Raw genomic sequence first — 22,615 nt, forward strand, 5'->3', positions numbered from 1 at the left:
ACAATCTCAGTTTATGGGATCAAGCCCTATGTTGGGCTCTGTGTGGAACGTGGAGCCTGCTTGGGATTCTCTCTCTCCCCCTCTCTCTGTCCCTCCCCTGCTCATGCTCGCTCTCTTTCTCTTTCTCAAAAATAAATAAATTAAAAGAAACCCTTTATATGTTAAAAAAAAAAAAAAAGACTAGAGTACCATGGAATCACAGAGGAGGGACAGAAGCCTAAATCTAGAGTTCTGACTTTGAAAGCATCTACTCCACTTGAAATGAGAAATAAGACTTCATTTGACGTGGGAAGAAAGACACTATGATAGTTCAAAATGTAAAGTCACAGAGGAGTTATGAGAGGGGACAGGAGGGTATGGGTAGGGGTGGGAGGCTCTGTATCATCCTTTTGGGAACTTATTTATATGCAGCTGGTCTTATTAGTGGATTTTTTAAAAATAAAAGTATAATTTTCATACAATATTCTATAAGTTTCAGGTGTTCAACACATTGATTCAATATTTTTATGCATTACTAAATGATTCCCATGAAAAGTATAGTTATATCCCCATGACTTATTTATTTTATAACTGGAAGTTTGTATCCTATTTATTTATTTATTTAATGTTTATTTATTTACTTTGAGAGAGAGAGAGACAGAGACAGAGACAGAGAAAATGAACATGAAGTGGGGGGGCACAAAGAGGGAGAGAGGAAGAGAGAGAATCTCAAGCAGGCTCCAAGCTCAGCATGGAGCCTGACGTGGTGCTCATTTTCAAAACTGAGAGATCGTGACCTGAGCTGATATCAGGAGGTAGATGCTTAACCAACTGAGCCACTCAGGAGCCCCTGTATTTCTTTTAATGTCCTTCACCCATTTCATCTGCCTCCCAACCCCTAGCCACTCTGGCAACCGACAGATAGTTTTCTGTATCTAGGAGTCCATTTTTGTTTTGTTATTTTGTTTTTTAGATTCCACATATAAGTGATATCATATGGTATTTGTCTTTCTCCCTGTGACTTGTTTCACTTAGCACGATACCCTCTAGGTCCATCCATGTTGTCACAAATGGAAATATCTCATTCTTTTTTATGGCTGAGTCATATTCCACTGCCTATCACTACCACATCTTCTTTATTCATTCATCTATAGGTGCTTCCATATGTTGGCTATTGTAAATAGTGCTGCTATAAACATCAGAGTTCATGTATCTCAAGTTTATAATTTTTCTCTACAACTAGACTCTAAGCTCCATGTGGGGAGGACCATGTCTTGTGTTCCTTCTCTATTCCCCACAGAACTTAACTTAGTAATGATGCATGGTGAGTTTCTAAAAGTACTGAGTCTCCTCATAATCAGTATAAAAGGAGAGACTTTACTGTCTAATTGGCCTAAGATCCTTCTCTTGCACATTTAACTTCCTTTCCTTCCACATGTTCAGGCCTCTAATATAAGTGCTTCAAAGATCAGTTAGTAACAGAAGGATAGTACACTGTATGAATTACCCAGAAGGCTCTTGAAAACAAGCACTTCTTTATCTATACATAGGTCTTATGGTCCTTTTCCATCAATTAGGCCTCATGGTGAAATGACTTAACACAGCAAACTCCAAACTCCAGAATGTGGGGATAAAAGGCTCAGGCTGGTCAGTTAAATCCAGCCTTTAAATGTGGAACAAACTGGGATCTTTTTGTTTTACCCAGTTACCAAATTGTCTCCCTCATGTCATAAAAGAAATGGATTGACTTTTTCTTTTGTTAAATTATTCCTTTAAAACAAAACTGACTTGAAACAACTGGATAGTCAAATTAAGAAGTTAGAGCCATATGTGAGGAAAATTCCAAACTGTATGGGTACAAGAGTAAACATGAGGATTATTTTTTCCCAATAACTTTGGAGTGGGAAGGGGCTTGTCATAAAATAAGAGATTTATGAGCTTGTCCATATGAAAATAAAACCTTCTGCACTGCAAAGAGCATCATATGTGATGTCACAAGCAGATGAAAATCTGACAACATTTAGTTTGTATCATAAACAAAGGAATATCCCTAAACTGAGATGAAAAAAAGACTAACAAATCAATAGAAAATTGGGCAAAGGTAACAAACAGATGATTTACAGAAATAGAAACACCAGTGGCATTTAAGTAAGTTTAAACAAAAGTTCTCATCCTCACTCTTTTTAAAAACATTTTTAATGTTTATTTATATTTTGAGAGAGAGAGAGAGGCAGAATGTGAGTTGGGGGAGGGCAGAGAGAGACGGAGACATAGAATTCGAAGCAGGCTCCAGGCTCTGAGCTGTCAGCACAGAGCCCGACGCGGGGCTCAAACTCACAGACCGCGAGATCATGACCTGAGCCGAAGTCGGATGCTAAACCGACGGAGCCACCCAGGCACCCCTCACCCTCACTATTAATAAGAGACATCAAATTCAAACCATACTGGAAAATTATTTCTTCTGTGTAATATTGACAGGACACAGAAGTTGACCTTGAATTTGTAGGTGAGGCTTTGGGGAACAAGGCATGTTGATCACTGCAGGTGGATCTGAAAGCAGCACAAGTCCCCCGAAGATACATTCACTTTTTCACTCAACAGCCCTATTTGGGAATCTATTCCATAGAAAACTAGTTAAATTAATTATAACACAGCCACACAATATAGCTGTGCAAAAGAACATGGGAGACTTTTATGTGCTGACATAGAATGGTCTCCAGGATATACTGCTGAGTGGAAGAAAGCAAAATGAAACAAGATGCTGACAGTGTAGATAGTAAGCTTCCTTCTGAACACAAAATATTTATCTGCATTTGTTTGTTGTGCACAAAGACTGGGAGGATAAACAAAAAAACAGTAAAAATGGTTACCCCGTATGGGGCTAGAGGCACGGAGATTGAGAAGGGACTTCTGTGATCAATGCAATAAGATCAAAGTTTGAAAAATGACACCTGAGGGAGACTGCAAGACCTTCTCCAAATAGCGGAGACTGCTGAATACTGAAGCATGAAGCTTGACAAGTAAGCGAATGCAGCATTTGTGCTAGCATGTGTGATAGAACACTGGGCAGAGGGATGGGAAGACACCTGCTTGTTTCAAGTTTTGTATTTGAGTCCTTCCACACCTCTCAAAGAATCATGGGCACAGGATGCAATGAATGATGTCAGCACAGCTTCAGGCCTTCCCTAAAAATATTGATCCTATAGACTTTTCTACAGAATCCTAATTAAGGCTCAAGGAAGGTGGGGCGCCTGGGTGGCTCAGTCGGTTGGGCGTCCGACTTCAGCTCAGGTCACGATCTCACAGTTCGTGAGTTCAAGCCCCGCGTCGGGCTCTGTGCTGACAGCTCAGAGCCTGGAGCCTGCTTCACATTCTGTGTCTCCTTCTCTCTCTGCCCCTTCCCTGCTCATGCTGTGTCTCTCTCTGTCTCAAAAATAAATAAACATTAAAAAAAATTTAAGGCTCAAGGAAGGCACCTGATGGTTTCTGGGGGCAGGGGCGTCCCAGGATGAAAAGGGTCAAAATGACATAATTATAGCACAGGATGGGCCAAACAGATCAAGAAGGTGAAAAAGACGAGAGGGGAAGAAAACACTCCTGAAAATGCTTTTGGGGGCTCATAAGCAGGGAAGCTGGGAGCCAACCACCAGCCTTCTCTGCCTGCACAAGAGGGAGAGCCAGCTTGGCCAATACCATGGAAAGGACGCTATCTCCTTTTCTAATTAAATTCCTTAAAGAGTGCGCTGATTTATTAATTTATAATAAAATCCCTGGTCTAATTAAAAATGGTATTTTCTCCCACCTGATGTAACTTCACCATATTTCTGATTCCCATGTAATTGAATCTGAAAACAATGATGCTGAGTGATAGCTTGGGATATTGCTACTTATTGTGAAAATAAATAATAAGGAAGGAGAATGCTGCTTGGCTTGTTTCAGGGAAGTTTAAATCACCTCTTTCTCACTTCGACTGAATTTTAACAACATTTAAAGATAATATGATATTTCCCATAATGAAACTGTATAATGTTGGCTAATTTATGGGAGAGGTTTACCTCTCTGAGGCTTTAGCATCCTGTTAATTTGGCCCACAGTTTGCAAGGTCTCTGAACTCCCCACCCCTATTTCATATCCTCAACCTTAAATTCCAGGATTTGTTTTTTTCTTTCAACCCATTGTACATAATACTGCTCATATTTATTTAGCACTCTGCAAATTGGAAGACTTGTGACATCTATTGTCATGTCTGAACTGCTCTGGGAGAAGGAGGCAAGGTGGGCATCATGTGGCAGACAGAAGGGAGGCTCAGAAAAGTCAACACTGGTCATCCAGGATCACAAAGTCTATTTACACAGCTTGACCTAGAACCCAGGTGTCCTAACTCCTGATTGTGGGCATGTTTAACATTTCCAGCCAAATGACCAAAGCTTTTGGTTTCTAGGTTCCAAGAGATTCACAGGGCAGCTAGTTGTGTTATTCACTGAATGATGCTTGACAATTTTTCTTGGCAAAACTCCTGTTTGCTGCTTAGGAAGGAACAGTGTGTGTGTGTGTGTGTGTGTGTGTGTGTGTGTGTGTGTTTCCCCATGAACTCACCTGCTTGGTTGTACCGTATGTGTATGCTTCTAGGTTTCTGGCTGGTTGAGGAGGAGCAAATTGGCATGGGAGAATGTTAGAAATGATCCCTTTCTCTATCCTTGAAGTTTAAGAACAAAGCACTCTAAATAATTAGAATATACCCATCTTCTTTCCCTTCATACCTCAAAGGTTTGCATACCGTATTCCTGTTTTGCATACTATAATAATTACTTCTAGAAATAGTTACTTCTGAACACTAAGCCCCTTCTTTTTCCTACTTACCCCATTTCTTCAAGAGCCTTTCTTCTATTGACCTCAGCAGTTTTATTCCTGATATTTATGTTAATCTTCTAAGTCTTACACATTCAGAGCGAAGAGTTCTGGCAAGAGGCCCTTTCCAAATGTCACTATGTGCTTTTTAGCCAAAAATGAAACTCTAAGGTTCCCAAGGAAACCCAAACACCTGTTGACTATGTTTTTTCTTCACTTTTCATCTAATTGCAATTTACCTAATTCACTAGAGCAGTGTGAGGATTAACTGTCCTCTGGTTTCTTTCAAGTCTATAAAGGATTTCCGCCTCCTCAGGGCATATGTTCTCTAAGAGAGACAGAAATGAAATACTAATAAGAGATTTCATGTACAGCAGTCTCAAATAGTCTGTGCTCTGTGTTACCATTTCAGGCAGTTGGTGTCTCCCTACCACCCTCTGACAAAGGCTCTGGTCATGCGGTCAACAGCCCAGTGTGAAAGGCCCAGACAGACACATGAACTTCTTTTCAAAGCCCGTTGGAGGAAGTGCATTTTAACTACCCATTTAGGTGCTGAACCAGGCCTGGGGTGCCTGCTGGGAAGGCAGAGGGATTTGGCTGCTATCATATTTTGGCATAAATATTTGACAGCTTGTCCCTCCCAATGAACATTTCTGATGCCTTAAAGGGTAATCTTCCCTTGGCTTCTTCCCGGTATTGTTGACATTTTGTGCAGGATAATACTTGGTTATTGGGGGCTGCCCTTGTGCATTATGGGATGTTTAGCAGCCTCCGCAGGCTCCACACACCAGGTAAGAGTCCCCTACCTCTGAATGTGAAAATCCCAAATGTCTCCAGAGATTGTCAAATGTCTCCTGGGGGCACGACCATCCTGTCTGAAAGCCAAATCCTGTGTGAACACTCACGGTACTACTTGGATTATGGGCAACCTCTACAAAAAAACCATCCTTCAATAGGCTCATGGGGCTGTCTTGGAGGTCCAGCAAGCGACACCCCCTTCTGCTCCCCCTGCATGAGGCTGAGAGGACGCAGTTTCCCAAATGATGTGTCATCCAATTCACTGCTTAGATATTTTGTTTCAGATCCTTTGCCCAGTTTTCTTTCTACCCTGGCAGCCAAAGATGGCTAATTTGCACAGCATTAAGTATTATTTGCTCCCCCCACATATTCCACAACAACAAGGGATTTTTTACTTCGAAATTCTACTTTGCAAGCTCCTGTTTAAATGTTTCGGGCTACCACACATTTGAAGTTGAGAAGGTAGCACTGGGGGTGCTGTGGTAATGATTGGGGGGAGAACGTCCGTCAAAGAGTGACAAACTCCAGGAGGGGGGCGTCTCTTCCCTCCAAAATGTCTCATTAGGGTCCCAGACTTGGCCTCCCTCTCCTCTATATCCCACAGTCCAATTTAATTGAGCGACGGCCTCGCCACGGCACACTGCTCTTTCGACAGGAGGGTAAACTCATTCTGTCCATCATGACATTTGCTTTCTTAAGGGCTTCACAATATGCAGCTTAAATAATTAAATTCAGGTCACATCTCAGCCTCCCTTTTCAAGCTTGTCTGAAGGCACGGTGGGTTTTTATTTTTTTCTTCTGATGGTTACATTTTGACCATGTGATTTTTAGAAGCCAGTGGGGTTTTTGCTTCTTTGGTTTTATTGTTGTACATGACACTTCTTCCCACTGAAACCCCCAAACCTCAGCATAGTACAAACCCCCTCCAAAAGCTGAACAAGGGCTGTGGGTTTTCTGATGGTGGACAAAAGGTGACAGAGAGAAACTTGAGACCCTGGTTACTGTAAGGGTCTCAGAACAGCTTGCTTGTCATGGTCAGTACTTTTCATTTGTCACCCAGGAAAGTTTATTGCTAATAGATGAATCCCTTGTGTTTTATTGCCTGTGTCCATTTACCTTGAGTTGGGATGAGCTTGTCAAAAATAAAGCAAATCTTTAAAATGACCTAATAAGAGTGAAGTTCCAGGAAGGACTAAGGACAGCTCTTACCTGGAGTGTCCATTTTAAACAATAGATTTCTCTGGGGGAACCTGGGAGTGATTATAATGAGTTTGGATTTTGTTTAACCTAATGCTAATTTTGCACATTACACAGATTTGTCATCTTTAAGTCATATGCCAGATAAATGCTTTAAAATAGATGCAACTTTGTGTGAATTTTCTATAATATAGCAAAATCTGATTGCTCTATTAATAGCCAAAGTCCTCGGCCTTGGGAAGGCAGGGTGGCAGAGTTTTTAAAATTCATCATCTCTGCATAATTAGTTGTGAATCTCTAAGTATTCAAGCTGAGGAATTAACCAGGACCTGGAGCTGTTATCCTTCAGGGTCCCTTTTAATATTGTTCCACAGTCATCATTTCCCTGTGTTTTTCTAATTACTGCAAAACCAATTGTTTTTAACTCAACTGCCCTAACTCTTTGCAATTTGTTGAATGTAATCACCTTCAAAGGAAGAAAGTACACTTCGTGTTCAGAAAATTGGAGCTTGATTAGATCAGCATCATCAGGTGGCTATGGGACCCTGGTTCTGAAGCTTCACTTATTTGACATGATCATTACATTTTGAGGGCATGGGGCTCAAGGAAGGAGGGAGTGTTCTTGAAAGTGAGCTCAAAAGTGTGATCCATAGATCCTCGTGGGATTTAATTTGGAGAAGCAGATTTATGAAAACTCAAAAGAAATAGGAATTTAGCTTTCTTACTCTGAGAAGCCAACAGTATGGCCTTGGGCAGTAGAACACAACTGTTTAGGGTCCTTGATGATCTCCTCACTTAGATGGTGCTTCAGGTTTAGAAGCATCCAGGGAGCAGCGCTGTCACTAACCTGGCCTCAACCCCCAGTGTCCAGCATTGGTATGGACACCAAGCAAGGGCCAAATAAACCAAAATGAACTAGTTTAGAGGCCAATCATCTTCTTTGCTTTTATTCTTTTGCCAGTCTCATTTACCTATCCAGTTATCCAGTTCAACATGGAAATTTTCAAAGAACAAATATGGCAAGAACAAAGGTTTTCAATCTTGATTTGTCTCTTTCAGATCTCAAGGGTATGATGCATTTTCATCAGTAAGACTGACTGTCTGTGACAACAATTCCCAAAGTGGGGAAGAGATTATGAAAATCAAGCCAGGGTTCATGGAGCCATATGAAAGAAACAAAAAAGCAACAGATTCTGAAATGCTTCCTCAGCACCCATGAAGAATCATCATTGAAGAATAAGCTAAAATTCTACATCCTTAAAAAAAAATGGAAAATGGATTCATTGCTTTCTCCAGCACAGCCACCAGGGAAAGAGAAATGTCCCAGTAGGTAGCAACTCTGGGTCTTTATTTCTCGGAACAAGGAAAAGTCCAAATGGAGCTTGATTAGAGGAGCTAACCAAAGGCCTTAAAAAGTTTTGAGAGTTAGTTATAATTTTATTGAATATTTATGATGCTGTTTAACATTTATTAAACTAGGCCTTGTGTTAAGTGCAGAACATAAATGAGGGGCAATCTTGGCATTAGTGAGAGAGTTTACTGTGCAAAGAAATAAGTACAATCTCAAGTGACGAGTGGCAGAAATAAAATCAGGGTATTACAGGAGAATAGACAAGGAAGAGTAATTGAGGTATGGCTGATGGAGGAGCATCTGGGAGGACTTCCTAGTCTGAACTGAATCTTAAAGACTAAGTTAGTAGGAGTTACGTGAAGGTTAGAGAAGAAAGGTATTGATATGAAAGATATTCCAGGAAGTGAGATCACAAGAGCAAAGGTATGGAAGACCCTAACAGCATCATGTATTCAGGACAGAGGGAGCATTCTGATGACACATAAAATTTAAGACAGAAAATGGAAAAAGATGAAGTAGGAAAGGCAAGGCCAAGGTGGGCCTTGCAAACCTTATGGAGGAGGAGATTGGATTTTTGTTTGTGGGTAATAGAGAGTCCTAGAAAAGCTTCCAGCAAAAGGAACAACATGATAGGATGATGCATTTGTGTGTGTGGGGGGGGGGGTGGGACTGGCAAGAGGGCTGTGTGGACCAAGGAAGGCCCTACGGGGGCACTGGTAGAGGAGCTAGAAAGAGGGAATATTCGAGAAGTATGTGGTAGGGAAGCCAGCAGGCTCTCAGGACTGCCAGAATGTGGAAGGTGAGAGAAGGGTCCAGGAAAACTAACTTCACAGAGTATATTCCTAAAAGAACGGCAAGACCATCAGTTAAGACAGAGAGCCTGGGAAGTAGACGTTTCTAGAGAGAAAAAGACCAGCTTCAGTTTGTACTTCTACCATTGAGGTACCTGGGGGGATTGGTAGTGGTGGTGCGCAGCCTGGTAGATGAGCTAGAAGCTTGAGAGACAAGCATCAGCTAGAGACTGTTATTTGATTTTTTACTAACCAGGTCCAGCAGGTTTGGCAGGGGTGAGACTCCCCTACCTCCCTTCAGAGATCGGGGCTCCATTGCTGCAGCTCGCTGGGTCTTGCCTCATCTGACATTCTGCCCCTGGCTTGCTCTCTCTCCCCATCCCCTTCCACCTCTGCCCCATGCTCATGCCTTCTCCAAGCCCCTGTATGCAGGAAAGAGGCAGGAATGTTTGTTATGCCCAGCTTGGCAAATGAGAGTGGGCATCTCTGTGGAAACAAAGCCAGAAAATTACTTCTGTTGGAAACCTCACCCGCTGGGCCACCTACCCAGCTCCTAAATCCTGCTCCTGCTGCTCTGCTCTAACAACCTGGACTTTTCAAATATATTTCAAAGTTAAGCTAAAGAAACCAACCTTGAAAGAAAAGACATGTATTTTTACTTTAGTGTTTTATGAGCCCGTAGGCAGGGTTTTGGAAAGTAGGTTTCTTTGGCCACATTCAGTATGATTTAAAGAAGCAAGTGGGGAGGAGAAACCAAGGGAATGTGGGGTCACAGGACACTCTGTTTGAAAGGAAACGCTTCCCAGGCATGCTGTCATTGGCAGGGCAAGTGGCTAATGATCGAGCAGTTGCTTGGGGGAGGGGTTGGTGGGTAGCGTATGGGGTGCGAGGCAGAGGTCCCTGACTCTGCGTTTCCCACAAACCATGGAGGGAGAGACTGCCAATGTCAAGAGCCTTCCTCTACCTGTGGGAAATTGCAAGAAGCCAGGGAGAGAGGGCGTATTTGAGAAAGGACCATATCTTGGAGAACATCCAATAAAGCTTCCTGGTCTACTGGCAATTCCATTCTGCAGGGTGGGGACCTCTATTACAAAATCATGTTACTTAAACAGGGAAGGGTGGGTCACTTTCATAGGTGCATGTGATGAAAACCAGGCAAAATGGTGACTGGAAGGGAAGACAATCTTAACCACATATCCAGGACATGCATTCCTTGTAGTGTTTTTCTCTGAATCATTTCTATTTCCTTTTCAGATCAATTTTGCCAGCATTTAAGAAGTTAACACTGCTGCGTCCACCATACCTGCCCCTTCCTGGGGTTTCTTGGAAGCCAGCATGCACCCACAGCCACGCCAGCTGTCTGCATACGTTCTTTCTTCCTGGCAACACTGTCATCAGCCAGGATGAGCGGCCACCTGCTCTGTGAGGGTGTGTAGATGACACAGCTCTGGCAACAAGTTCACTATTAAAGGCAGAGGGCAGGTGCCAGGCTAGAGGAAAGCATCTTCTTGCTGGTGGTGCTGCTTCCAGAGTTACTCTACCTAAACCTTAGCTTCTTATCCAAAGAAGCACCATTCACTCAGAGGCTGCAGCAATACTATGAAAGGAGCCACTCCTCTCAGATGGGATTTGCTCTGGGTAGAGAGATTAGGATGAGCAAAGTGAGTATATTGAGAAAACAACTCAGTCTGAGACTCCCTTCCTTTTGCAAAAAGATCAAAAAGAAAAGTTAAAGGAACAAGTTCACTGTTTACCAGGATCCCTGGCCATCCCCTAATGTTCATTCCTGATTGCTTTGCATGACTCATTTAAACAGAGCAATGTTAAAATTTGCACCCTAAAGTAAGTTCTTTCATACTCCAGTAGCTGTTCATTGACACAGTTTGGTTTAATCTCTTTCTTTCTCTCTTTTAAGTTTATTTATTTATTTTGAGAGAAAGCACAAATGAGCACACATGAAGTGGGGGGAGGGGAGGGAGGGGAGGGAGGGGCAGAGAGAGAATCCCAAACAGGCTCCTCACTGTCAGCGAGGAACCCCATGCAGGACTTGATCCCACAAACCATGAGATCGTGGCCTAACCCAAAATCAAGAGTCGGATGCCTAACCGACTGGGCCACCCACACACCCCTGGCTTAATCTGGTTTCCTTTTCCAAGATGTTTTCAAATTGCCTTTGGACCATCTTCCTCTTCCTCCACTTACTTCCCTCCAAACCCCACCCACCCCTACTCCCCACTGGAAGCCCACTGCCAGAGGGAGAGACAGGACCACTGAATGCAAAGCTTGTATCAAGCTACATATGGAATCATGGAACTCCCCCTCAACCTCTGACATCTTTCTACACCGGGCTCCTAAGACACCACACTTCCCTGGGTCTCCTGCTCACTCCCTACTTGCTTCTGCTCAGTTTCCTTTGGGGGCTGTTTCTTTTCTCCCTGACCTGTCAACTTGGGAGGACCAAGTCCTCTCTCTATCAATACTCCTTCCCCTCCTGGCCTCACTTGGATCTGCTATGTGCTGATGCTCAAATTTACATCTCTAGACCAGACCTCATCTGCTGAGCTGCAGATGCCTACAGTACGCTGCCTACCCAACACCTCCACCTGCTTCACAGGCAGCTCACACTGAGCATGTCCAAGATGCTTCCTCAAGCTCCAACCTCAGCCTTCTCCATTTCAGTCAGTCAGTCCCTGCCAGGACCCAAACATCAGATCCACCCTTGACTCTGCTTTTTCCTTTACCCCCACCCTTTAATCTATCAATAAATTATGTTGTCTTTTTAACTAGGTCTGGAATCAGACCATTCTCACTCCCTGTGTTGTATTAGATGCATGTGGTTATTAATATTTAAGTTGAACTTAATTAAAATAAAAAATAATAAAATAGAGGAAAAAATGGAATGGGCCAAGTAAGAACTCATAAGAAAACAAGAGCAAAAATTAAATTTAAAAATTTAAAAATTAAATTTAAATTTCCTTACTTATACTAGCCACATTTCAAGTGCTTATGGGCCACATGTGGCTCGTGGCTCTGGTACTGGACAGTGCAGATGGAGAACATTTCCATCCCTGCAGAGAGCATTACTGGCCAGTGCTGGTCACTCCTTTTGCTGAGACCACCCTGTCCCAGTCACTAACATCTCTTGCCTGGATGACTATAATAGCCTCTGAGCTGATCTTGCTTCTTCAGTCTTCACGACATGGCAGCCAGAGTGATCCTTTGGAAATATCTCAGGTTATGCCTCTCCTCTGCCCAAGGTCATCTAAAGATCCCATGCATGGCTATCAGAGAAGAAGCAAAGTCCTCAGAATGGCATAGCCAGAATAGGCCCATATGTTATATTGCCAAGACTCTTGGAAACTGGAAACACATGCTTGATAGGTTTTCCCTAAAGCAATATATCAGTCTTGTTTTAAAAAAAGAAAGTCATGCTTTCATCATATAATTGATAAATTAGTATTAGAAAAAAAGTTGATTAGTATGAACAAAATGATTCTCCATTGCATCACTGAAATATTTTGGACAATCCAGAGTAGATTACAAGGAAAGTAGATCCCAGATCCCAGTTTGTGTTATGGGTCCATCTGTCCTCCTGTAGCTATAAGGAAGGGCCATCTGAATATACACATTTTTAAATGCCTCGGGATGATGGTTTTTCTGCTGCCAATTCTGATTCAAGAAGAAAATACAGTGAGCAAGTCTGAACTTCACAAACAGATCTGTTCATAACAGCATGGCTCACAGGTGCAGAGCTACACAGCACGATATTAGTAAAAAGCCTGGAAGACTCCATCCATGGCTCACTGGATGATTTAACTTGCCAGAGGATGTAATTAAGAACAAAGTTATCTTTCTAGTCATTCCTTCATTACAGAGATAACTCAATTGGAGACTTTTTGGGAGTTGCCAGATTTGGAAATAAAATCCTTATAGACTGCACTGAAATGTCATGAAGATTATACCAGAAAACAAATTGATACACATAGACAATCTTCTGTACATAGCAGAAAATTAGATCTCAGGAGAAAACGCGGGGCTAAGATGTAAAGTCAAGGGTGGGGGCATGGAGGCAGAGTACTGTGAAAGGCAAAATCAGCGGCTTCCCAGAGAGAGAGGAGCCCCGAATGCCCAGGTGCTCCCAGAAATTACCTTGGGTGGCGCTCTTCATTGCTTTCACTAACTTGCCCCTTCCAGCTCCAAAACCATTATTTCCATAGTGCAGGTCACTGTCACTATCACTGCCACCACTGGCAGAGTACGCACACATTCTGGGTACCTTGTCCTGAATAAGTAATACGAGACTGTTAAGATTATTCACGCAAGTCAAAATGGGGCAGAACATCCTGTGAGAATGGCAAACAGTTCACAGTTGGCTGTCATTGTGCGCACAGAATTCCATTCTGCTGCCCCACCCCCAAGACCAACTCTGCTTTTCCTTTCTATCTGCCTCACGCTGAGCTGGCACAGTTTACTCAATTATTGGAGCTGCAGAAACAGGGCTGTGGTAATGAAGCCACTGACCACTCGGAAGCCATTGTCCCAAGCAGAGGAAAGTCCTTGCATTTACCCGCTCTGCATTTTGTACCCTTCTTTATGGGGTCTTATTTTTCTCAAGTGCCTATTATGAGCTGCTCTTTTAAGCCTAATGGCTTATTTGTTTAACTGATCTCAGCATTGGCTTTCGAGTATCAGAGGGTATGAAAAAAATCAACCTTAAGCACAAAAGAATGCATGCTTGCCTAATTTATAATTTTCTTCTATCCCTTGAAAGGACAGGAGCCTTTAGAAGTGTGTGATTGCTAACCCGATATAATCCTTGAATCGATTGAAAGTTCATGGGTTGAGGGACTCAGTCTCCCCTCTTGCTCACATGCACACACAGCCTGAGTCTTGAGACATCACTGGTGTGGTGATGCGGCCTTGCCAGGAATTGCTGAGGTGGTTGATAGTGTACAAACCATTTCCCCTTTGTGCATAGAATCAGAATACTAGATCCAAGACTGCAACCCGGTGTAAGGAATTATAAAAGAATGTCTTTTAGGTTTGAAGGCTTTCCCATTAGAGCCCATTATACCTCACCCATCCTAGACAGTTCAGGTACAGATGTATGGGATGGGTCTCTAAAGTCTGTTAGGGAGGATGTCATTCAGTTGGAAATTATAAAAACTCATTTTAGGATGTAAGCTCCCTCAGCTAGGGTTACAAGTTCAAGCAACAATTCATTTCCTTTATACCTTCATTCATGTATTCATTCATTCACCCATTTAACAAATGTTTATTGAGTGTCTATTCTGTGCCAAGAGGTGTGGTAGTCTCTGGGGTTACAGAGCTCAATACAAGAGATACCAGTAGCCCAGCAAGGATGATGTCCTCATGGATAAGTGTCCTGGCTGTTCTACGGGAGCCCCACATCTAGAGTTCCAGCAGGACCTCAGTAACATTTTCTGGGTATGATAAGATGCACATTTTCATCTCTCCATTCAATAAACACTAGTGGAACCAGGCACTGTGCTGGTGCTAGAAATGTAAGCTAACTCTTGCTTCTAAATTTCCTTCCCTGGTAGTCAGCAAAGCAGGGTTCTAAGTTCCAAGCCACAGCAATCACTCTCTCAAATCAGAGCAGGATTTCCAGTGGGCAGAGCTGGGGCAGGATGAGGGAGAGAACCCCAGAGAGGGGTATGTATTTGGTGGGCATATATGTTGGGGGAAGAGTGTTCTTCCCTCACATACAGGGGGACAGCAGTCCCTGGGCTGGCACTCAGTTGTTATTACATTTACTTTCTTGGACTTGCCTAAACCTCTTTGCCACTGTCACCACCTGTTGTTTTTGAATGATTTCCCTTCCAACTCTGGGTGTCTTTAGGGTTTTCTCAACTTTCCAGTTCCCAAAGCAAGCACAGAGTCCTTGGGACAGCCCATGGACCAGCAGCATCAGCATCACCTGGGAATGTCAGAAATGCTTGGACCTCAACCCAACAGTACCAAATCAGACACGGTATGCATGGATCTATAGCTGTCCAGGTGATTCTGATGCCCACTCAAATTTGGGAATCATTGATTTGGAGGAGTCTTAACATTTTTATGTTTAAATTAAGGCATGATAGGGGCGCTGGGTGGCTCAGTCAGTTAAATGTCCGACTTCGGCCCAGGTCAGGATCTCACAGTTCCTGAGTTCAGGCCCCGCGTCAGGCTCTGTGCTGACAGCTTGGAGCCTGGAGCCTACTTCAGATTCTGTGTCTCCCTCTCTCTCTCTCTGCACCTCCCCAGCTCATGCTCGCACTCTGTCTCTGTCAAAAATAAATAAACTTAAAACAAATTTTAAATTAAGGCATGATAAAGTACACTGGCTTACTCTTTTCCCTCTTAGGCTCCTGCCTTAGAGAGGCTACCCTTCTGAGTGCTAGACATGGAATTCTGAGGGCTGAATTCTAGTCCTGACTCCTTTCCTGTGGACCCTGAGCATGGTCCAGCTTCTCTCTGGAGTTGTGTTCTCTGCTATAAATTGAGACTCTGGGCCCAGAGGATCTCTCTCTCTCTCCTTTTCCATAACACCATACTGAGGTGCTAAAGGCTGAAAGAAGGTTCGGCCCCAGTGACTGTGGGGGACCCCAGATGTGGGCTAATTTGGGTATCTTCTCAACATAAGTTGGTAGAAACTCTAGTAGAAATAGCAATGGGTGCTCCTAATGCCAAGTTTGGGAGAGGCAAAGGCAGCAGGAGTGGGAAGATTCAAGGAAGGGTGGGGGAAACTCTGATAATTGATCCATATGTTCCTCTTCCCCCACCTTGTCACTACCAGGTGCCACCAAAGACACTGAAGGGGCCCAGCCCCAGGAAGTTGAGAAACAGTGAACAGTTTGAATATGGCCCAGGTAACTAGCTGGAAAAGGTAAATAGGAGGAAGACTAGGAGAGAATATCAGGTAACCCCAAGGGATGATAGAATGTCCTTGAGCCATGGGCAACTTCCCAGGTCCAATCACACATCAGGAGGCATATGTGTGCCATCTCAGGGTGGATGAAGATCCCATAGCAAAACGATGGGACTGAAGACACAGAGATCTCACTGACACTCTGACACTGGCAAGTCACTGGCCTACCCCAGACCTCAGTTTATTCCTCCCTAAAAGAAGTATAATTATACCTCCTTTATCTGTCTCATAGGAGCAAGGTAAAGGTTAAAAAGTAAGAAGAAAATAATGAAAAAGTATCACTGAATCATTCTCAGTGGTGTTCTTATCTTGGGAATGTTCTATGCCACCTAGTCTGGACAGATCATCTATGCCTCAAGAATCTAGGTGCAGATCTGTGGAGGCGTTTCACTTCCTCCCAACAATCCATGCTATCACTTAATAATTCAGGCAAAAAGGTGAGCTGTGGACCTTAGTTTTTATTCACCGAGCCAATGGCAAATTTGATTCAAAAGTTGAATCTATTGTAAAAGTGTTTAAGGAGATCATTGTTCACCGTCGGGGCAATAAGTGGAGGTACCCTTCTGTCAGCCTCTCCCTTACCTGGGTCTCAGCCGTGGGGGCTGCACAGCCCCAGTCTGGAAGCTGCTCAGTTGCCATTGTGTTTTCAGCATATTCAAATGACGAGCAGGTCTGAGGCCTTGGCTCCGCTTCATTCTGCTTTTGGGAATTGATTTTTCCTAAATGAGAAAATGTACATCAAACCACAATCAGCTTTCTTGAACTCTTTACAAGTTCAGGGAGGGAAGTGAGGGAGACATTCAGGAAAAAAAAAAGTCCAAATACACTCAAAGCTGGGTAGCCCAACATTCTGTCCCCTGTAAATCTGTGCTAATTAAACATCTGCATTGCATGTTGTGTGTATCTGTAGAGGATGTCCACCTTGGAGAGCTGAAGGCAAACTTTCCCACAAAACGATGATAGACTTTTCACATTAGGAAGAGGTTAGGGGGAAAATCATTTGGGAAACAATGATTAGTCCTCAAATAGTGTTATCCATCAAATAACAAACAGGTTTCCTTTTTGGATCACTTCTCAGAGCCTTCATTGTGCTACTGGAAGTTGTCATGATGTCCAAAAACAGGATTTAAATTAGAAGCCCTTCCCAAAGATACTTGGGCAGGGAACCCTTATTTTCCTAGAATACCCATTATGGTCATTCCCAATGCACTCATAATGTACAACGGGAAACTTTGCTCTTAAAGATCTGGCAGGGCAGTGCTTCTCAAGCTTTTATGTGCATACGCACCAGCCGAGTTTTTGTTAAATTGCAGATTCTGAATCAGGAGGTCTAGAGTGCGGGTCTGAAAGTCTCCATTTCTGAAAAGCTCCCAGGCAATCCTGATCCCAACTAGCCGATGGATCACACTTTGAGTAGCAAGGGCGTAATTAGCAGGGAATGATTAAAGAAAGTGCCTCCATTACCCTTAATAGTAGATTAACCTGCAGAGTGTACTCCTTCCTTGTGCCAGAAAGGAGAATTGCTATTATTATCCTCCAGCCTCAGTGATTACCGACAGGACATGCTGTGATAGCCTCTCAACAGCATTCTGCTTGTGAGCAGAAGCGAAGTAATTGTATTTTCATCAGCACTGAGAGGTTTGTACAGTTACCTCTATTTTTGATAGGGGAATAAGTGAAAAACCAATTCAAATACAGGCATTAGGGGAGCCTAGGTGGCTCAGTCTGTTGAGCATCTGACTTCAGCTCAGGTCATGAACTCACGGTTCATGAGTTTTCAAGCCCCATGTCAGGCTCTGTGCTGACAGCTCGGAGCCTGGAGCCTGCTTCGGATTCTATGTTTCCCTCTCTCTCTGCTCCTCACCTGTTCACATTCTGTCTCTCTCTCAAAAATAAATAAAGATTAAAAAAATTAAAAAAAAAAAAACAAAGAGGGGCGCCTGAGTGGCTCAGTCGGTTAAGTGGCCGACTTCGGCTCAGGTCACGATCTTGCGGTGTGTGAGTTCAAGCCCCGCGTCGGGCTCTGTGCTGACAGTCAGAGCCTGGAGCCTGTTTCAGATTCTGTGTCTCCCTCTCTCTGACCCTCCCCCGTTCATGCTCTGTCTCTCTCTGTCTCACAAATAAATAAACGTTAAAAAAAATTAAAAAAACAAAACAAAACAAAAAACAAAGAAAACAAATACAGGAATTAAACAGGAAGTGACTCCTCCTCTAGGCAGGGATAACCTCACTCTCCTTTTGTTCCAGCTGGTTTTCCATTCCCTGGCTTTTTAATTGAGTAACCAATGGCCATAGAGAAAAGAGAAGCCTTGGAAAGGCAGCCCTGCCTCTGGACCACAGTGATGGCATCATTTGATAGATAGGAAGCTTTGGGGTGGGAGACACAAAAATACCCTGCAGTTATGTTGACCTCACTCTCTACCATATACTACTTTTTTATAACTCTTCATGACAATTTAATTAAGACACAAACCTCCAAAATCCAGCACAGTGGATATTAGCAGTAAGATCAGAACAATCTCCTTCCAATCCCCTTCTTATGAAGCAATTCAAGGCTTGTGGTTTCTATTCAATTTGTTATAATGACAGTGTTTAATCATGAAGTCTACTTGGCAGCCCGCCGCTGAATTGAGGTCACACATGTGACTATTCAAGCATGGAGCATATAATCTATAACTAAGATCTTGCCCCTGAATCTCTGGAGGCTGTGTCATTAATTAACAATGCATTTATTTAAAAAATAATATGCATTACAGCCTTTTAAAATGTAGCCTTGGCTTGAAACGAGCAGAAGTTTGTGATGAAACATCCATGGCAGTTAGTATTATTGTATGAAGAACTCAGCCATGGGATTAGCTCAATCACATTTATTCAAAGATATTTAATTAAATGCCTTCTTTTCTAATTTCTCAAAAGCCTATAGTATAATTTCTACTTGTGGCTCCTTTCTAGTCATCAAATTATAAAAGAAAGTCTTTAGAGTTCTCGTTCATATGCTTATGCATGTCATAAATGCAACATAAGCCATGCAAGTTAAAAATTATTTAGTATCATCCTGCACTGCAATAAATATTTTTAATCTTGAGGGAACAATGAAAAAAAAAAAAAACTTTGACCCTTAGCCTGCTCCTGTCTTTAATCATGGAAGCTTGTTTCAATTGACGGTGACGAAGGGCGGTACGTCTCAGTGCAGAGGCTCATTCCACTGCATTGCAGCTAATGCACAATCTACTGCTGAGATATCAAACAAAGTTTTTTATAGTTCAACATATAAATATATTTGAGCAGGATGGGAATATGTCAGAAGACATACATTTCTGGTTAGAGGGCAAACAACATTTCAGCTAAATTTATGTCTTGAGGCTAACCTGGTCTATATTCAGATTTAGGTTTTACAAGATAAAATCCTATGGGTATGTTGTGTTTTTTTTTCTCTTAATCAATTTATATATCCATATACCTGTGCTTAGGTGCTTGTTTCCTTTATATGTGTGTACACTCTTTAATGTAATGCTAAGAGTAGATGATGTTTAATAGTCGTCTTTTTACTTTTTGGTTGAGGACTTACAGGAATTTTCATGCATCCACGTTTCCATTGGGCAGAGGTCACTGACTGACCTCCTGGTGGAAACCTTCTCTGCTGCCTGTTTTCCACTTTTTTTGTTTTTTAGCAAGTGCATTATTTTGGTGTGGAAACAATCTAATTTGGAAGGTCATAGGTGTTTTACCTGAGGAGGCTGGTTTGGGGAGGCGACTTTCAAGAGGACGCATCCCCCTGGTGGTCATGATGGGGTCGGATGTGGAATGAACAATGGCATTATCTGCAGAGACATGGCTGTCTGCAGAGGAAGGCACTTCTCGTTCAAGGGTCTGAGCTCTGATAGAGGAAGCTGCACAAAGTGTTGGCTGGAGAGGCAGGATGGGTTCGGTGTCCTCTGGGGAGTCTGGGTGGCATATGTACCGCCCTGTGGAGCGATTTCCAGAGTCTGGGAGTGGGAAGGTTCCGATCCCACTGTCCAGTGTCCTCATCAGGCAGTTTGATTCTAGACAAAGTAACAACATAGTGAGGATTAAAGAATATTCACATAAAGGAATAAAAGTATCACAGGCATTTGTATCTAATCTGGAGGAACGGAGATATCTAGAAGGAAGAAATACTATTAATGGGGTAGTAAATTTCCAGTGAGTGGCATCATAAGATTTAATTAAACATGGAGATACTCCCTTCACTTAATATGAGGTAAGGCAGCCAGCCATTCCTGGCAGTGAGAGTCACATATACATTTTCCTGGCTGGTTCTCCAGAATTATCATACAAAAAGAACAGTCATTAGAGACCAAAACATATTTTTGGTAAGCTTTATTTCAACTGGGAATCATATGACTTCAACCAATTAGGTGAAATTTATTAACCGAAATATGATGAGTAATGAGCACACATAACACATTGAAGTGATGTCCTGACAAAGGTAATTGTGCATCTCTTACATGAATTATCATCCACTTGTCAGTTAACGGAGTCTCTGGCCTCTCAAATTTAATTGTGAGGGCAAGTAATTCACACGCTACAGGGATCATCCCCAAACATACCTTACCCATGATAACATCACTGTATCAAGTGGGCTTCATTTGGCCCAAGTGCCATTTGAACTCAATTTGTTGAGAAGACCACAGAGCCACTTCATGTCTTTCAGTGACTTTATGCAGTGACAAAACCCATCAGTACCTTCGAATATCTTGTCACTCCCAGAGATCTCACTACTCCCTAAAACAAATCAAGTTGATTTCACCATATGGGGGTAACATATTCTGCTGTGTCTCATCTTTAAGAAATTTTATACACAGATAAAAATTCAGTATCTGAAAAATTTATTATGTATTTCACTTCTAAAATGGTGGTATGATTTACCAAAGCCAATGAGACAGCTTCCAAGATCTGTTTGTCACCCCAAAAGTCTCATGTTTATATAACAATCTTCGAATAAAGTATCCTTAGTAAAGTTTTTGTCAGCAGCTTATACATCTAAGACTAAGTAAGAGGCACAATTCAGCACCCTTTTAGGCATGGCAGAGAATATAACGGAATAGGGCATAATCTTTGCATCAAGAGGCTCAACAGTGAATATTTTACAGTGAACAATGGTTTGGAAAATGGTAAAGTCAATAACTGTTACATGACCCCAACACAGGATTCTTAACCTCTTGAGGTCTCAGGTTCCTCACAGGATTGCTGTGAGGATAAAAATGTTTGCCAGCAAATTTCTAGAATTGAGAATGACACCAAGCATACTGTGAAGTGGCTGGAGGAATTAAATAATGAACAGTGACATACACAAAATGCTTAGTATATATATTAGATATTAGCAGATAGTTTATCCATCAGTGCTTTTCTTACATAATTGCCTTTGATGCTGAGCAATTAGTATCAGAATTCCCAAATCTGTCCATTCCCTACCCTCTTCCTCAAAACCTCTTTGCTGTAAATGAGTGGAAGAATTCTGGGAATTTCCTAATAGTAAGGTAAAAAAAACAAAAGGGTAGGGGTGTGGACAGACGTGGTTGTTGTAAGTTCTAGTAGGTTTGATGCTGGTTTTGGAAGCACTGGGAAGACAGTCCCTATCAAAGGAGAAGCTTCTGTTTTCAAAGGGATATTTAGTGGGAAGATGCAGATACGCTCTTGCATTTAGCCATCTCCTATGCCATCTGACTCAGATACTGGTTAGGGATTGCAGGGGCCTTGATTCATATGACTATGTTCTGGGGTAGGCTTTTGTTTTGCAGGATCACAAGGGCTAAGTTTTAGCTCCATTCATTTCAAGTCCTCCACCTGGGCAGCTTTACTCTCTATCAATTTTAAAGATTATTCTTTATCTTCTCCATTCATTTTCTCCTCAGTTAAGGGGACCTGATTGTTACAGAAGGGCCTTTTTGAAAATGAACAGATATTTGCATGGGGAGGCATTGCCAGAAGAGTTCAAAAAAAAGACCCTGCTTTTCAGAATTTGAGGTCCTTTTTTCATTTTAGCCTAGAAACACAAAACCCCTCGGCTTTAGCATATCCGTGCGTTGTACTTGGGGCAATTCTAAGAGGCTGAACTACTTCAGTATCATACAGGAGCACATGGGTCTTCATCAGAACTGGTCCAGTGTCTGGGAATGGGAAGCAGACTCAAGGCACACAGCAGCGGAGGTGTGTTAGTCTCCATGTGCCCCAGGCTACCTCCCGTAATAATTTACTCCCAGCACCTTTAGGACTGTACCTGAACTAAAGAGTGCTCAGCAGGAGGAGGCAGGTGGAGCTCTTTTCCTTTTGTGGGCATGCATCATCAAATCCAGTTACTTATTGTGGCCAAAGGACTTTACTCCTTTCTTTGCATCGGTCTTCATCTTCCAAACTTATAAGGTAAGAACTATTATCACCATCTACAAATGAGGAATCATAGCTCAAAAGGTCCAAGTAACTTGCCCAAGGCCTTGCACTATAAAAAAAAGTTTGGATTTGAATCCAGTCAGATGTATTTACAAAGACCATGCTCTTAACCATCAAGCTATCCTGATACTTGCCCAAAGTACGGATAAATCCAGATGTGGGGTCCACTCGTTTAATAGCCATTGAGGCAGCCTTGTGAATGCAAAGCTCACAGAATGCCCCTCTGCTCCTAAGCAGGAGTTCAGCTTCTCCTCTGGAATTGGAGCAGGTGCCTGAATTCTAGCTGGTTCT

At 42.5% G+C, this 22,615-nt stretch overlaps 1 protein-coding gene across 1 annotated transcript in view; it reads right to left on the minus strand.

Annotated features, from left to right (window-relative positions):
- The window catches only part of NCKAP5 (NCK associated protein 5), a 729,314-nt gene that overhangs the window by 39,766 nt on the left and 666,933 nt on the right, over positions 1-22,615 (minus strand). The window contains exons 15-18 of the mRNA XM_042948658.1: positions 19,624-19,938; positions 16,478-16,614; positions 13,114-13,246; positions 5,076-5,155 (exon numbers count right to left, since the gene is read on the minus strand). Of these exons, the coding sequence (XP_042804592.1) occupies positions 5,076-5,155; positions 13,114-13,246; positions 16,478-16,614; positions 19,624-19,938 (665 nt within the window). The remainder of the gene's footprint in view (positions 1-5,075; positions 5,156-13,113; positions 13,247-16,477; positions 16,615-19,623; positions 19,939-22,615) is intronic.

Source organism: Panthera leo, chromosome C1, assembly GCF_018350215.1.
Source record: "Panthera leo isolate Ple1 chromosome C1, P.leo_Ple1_pat1.1, whole genome shotgun sequence".
NCBI lineage: Eukaryota > Metazoa > Chordata > Mammalia > Carnivora > Felidae > Panthera > Panthera leo.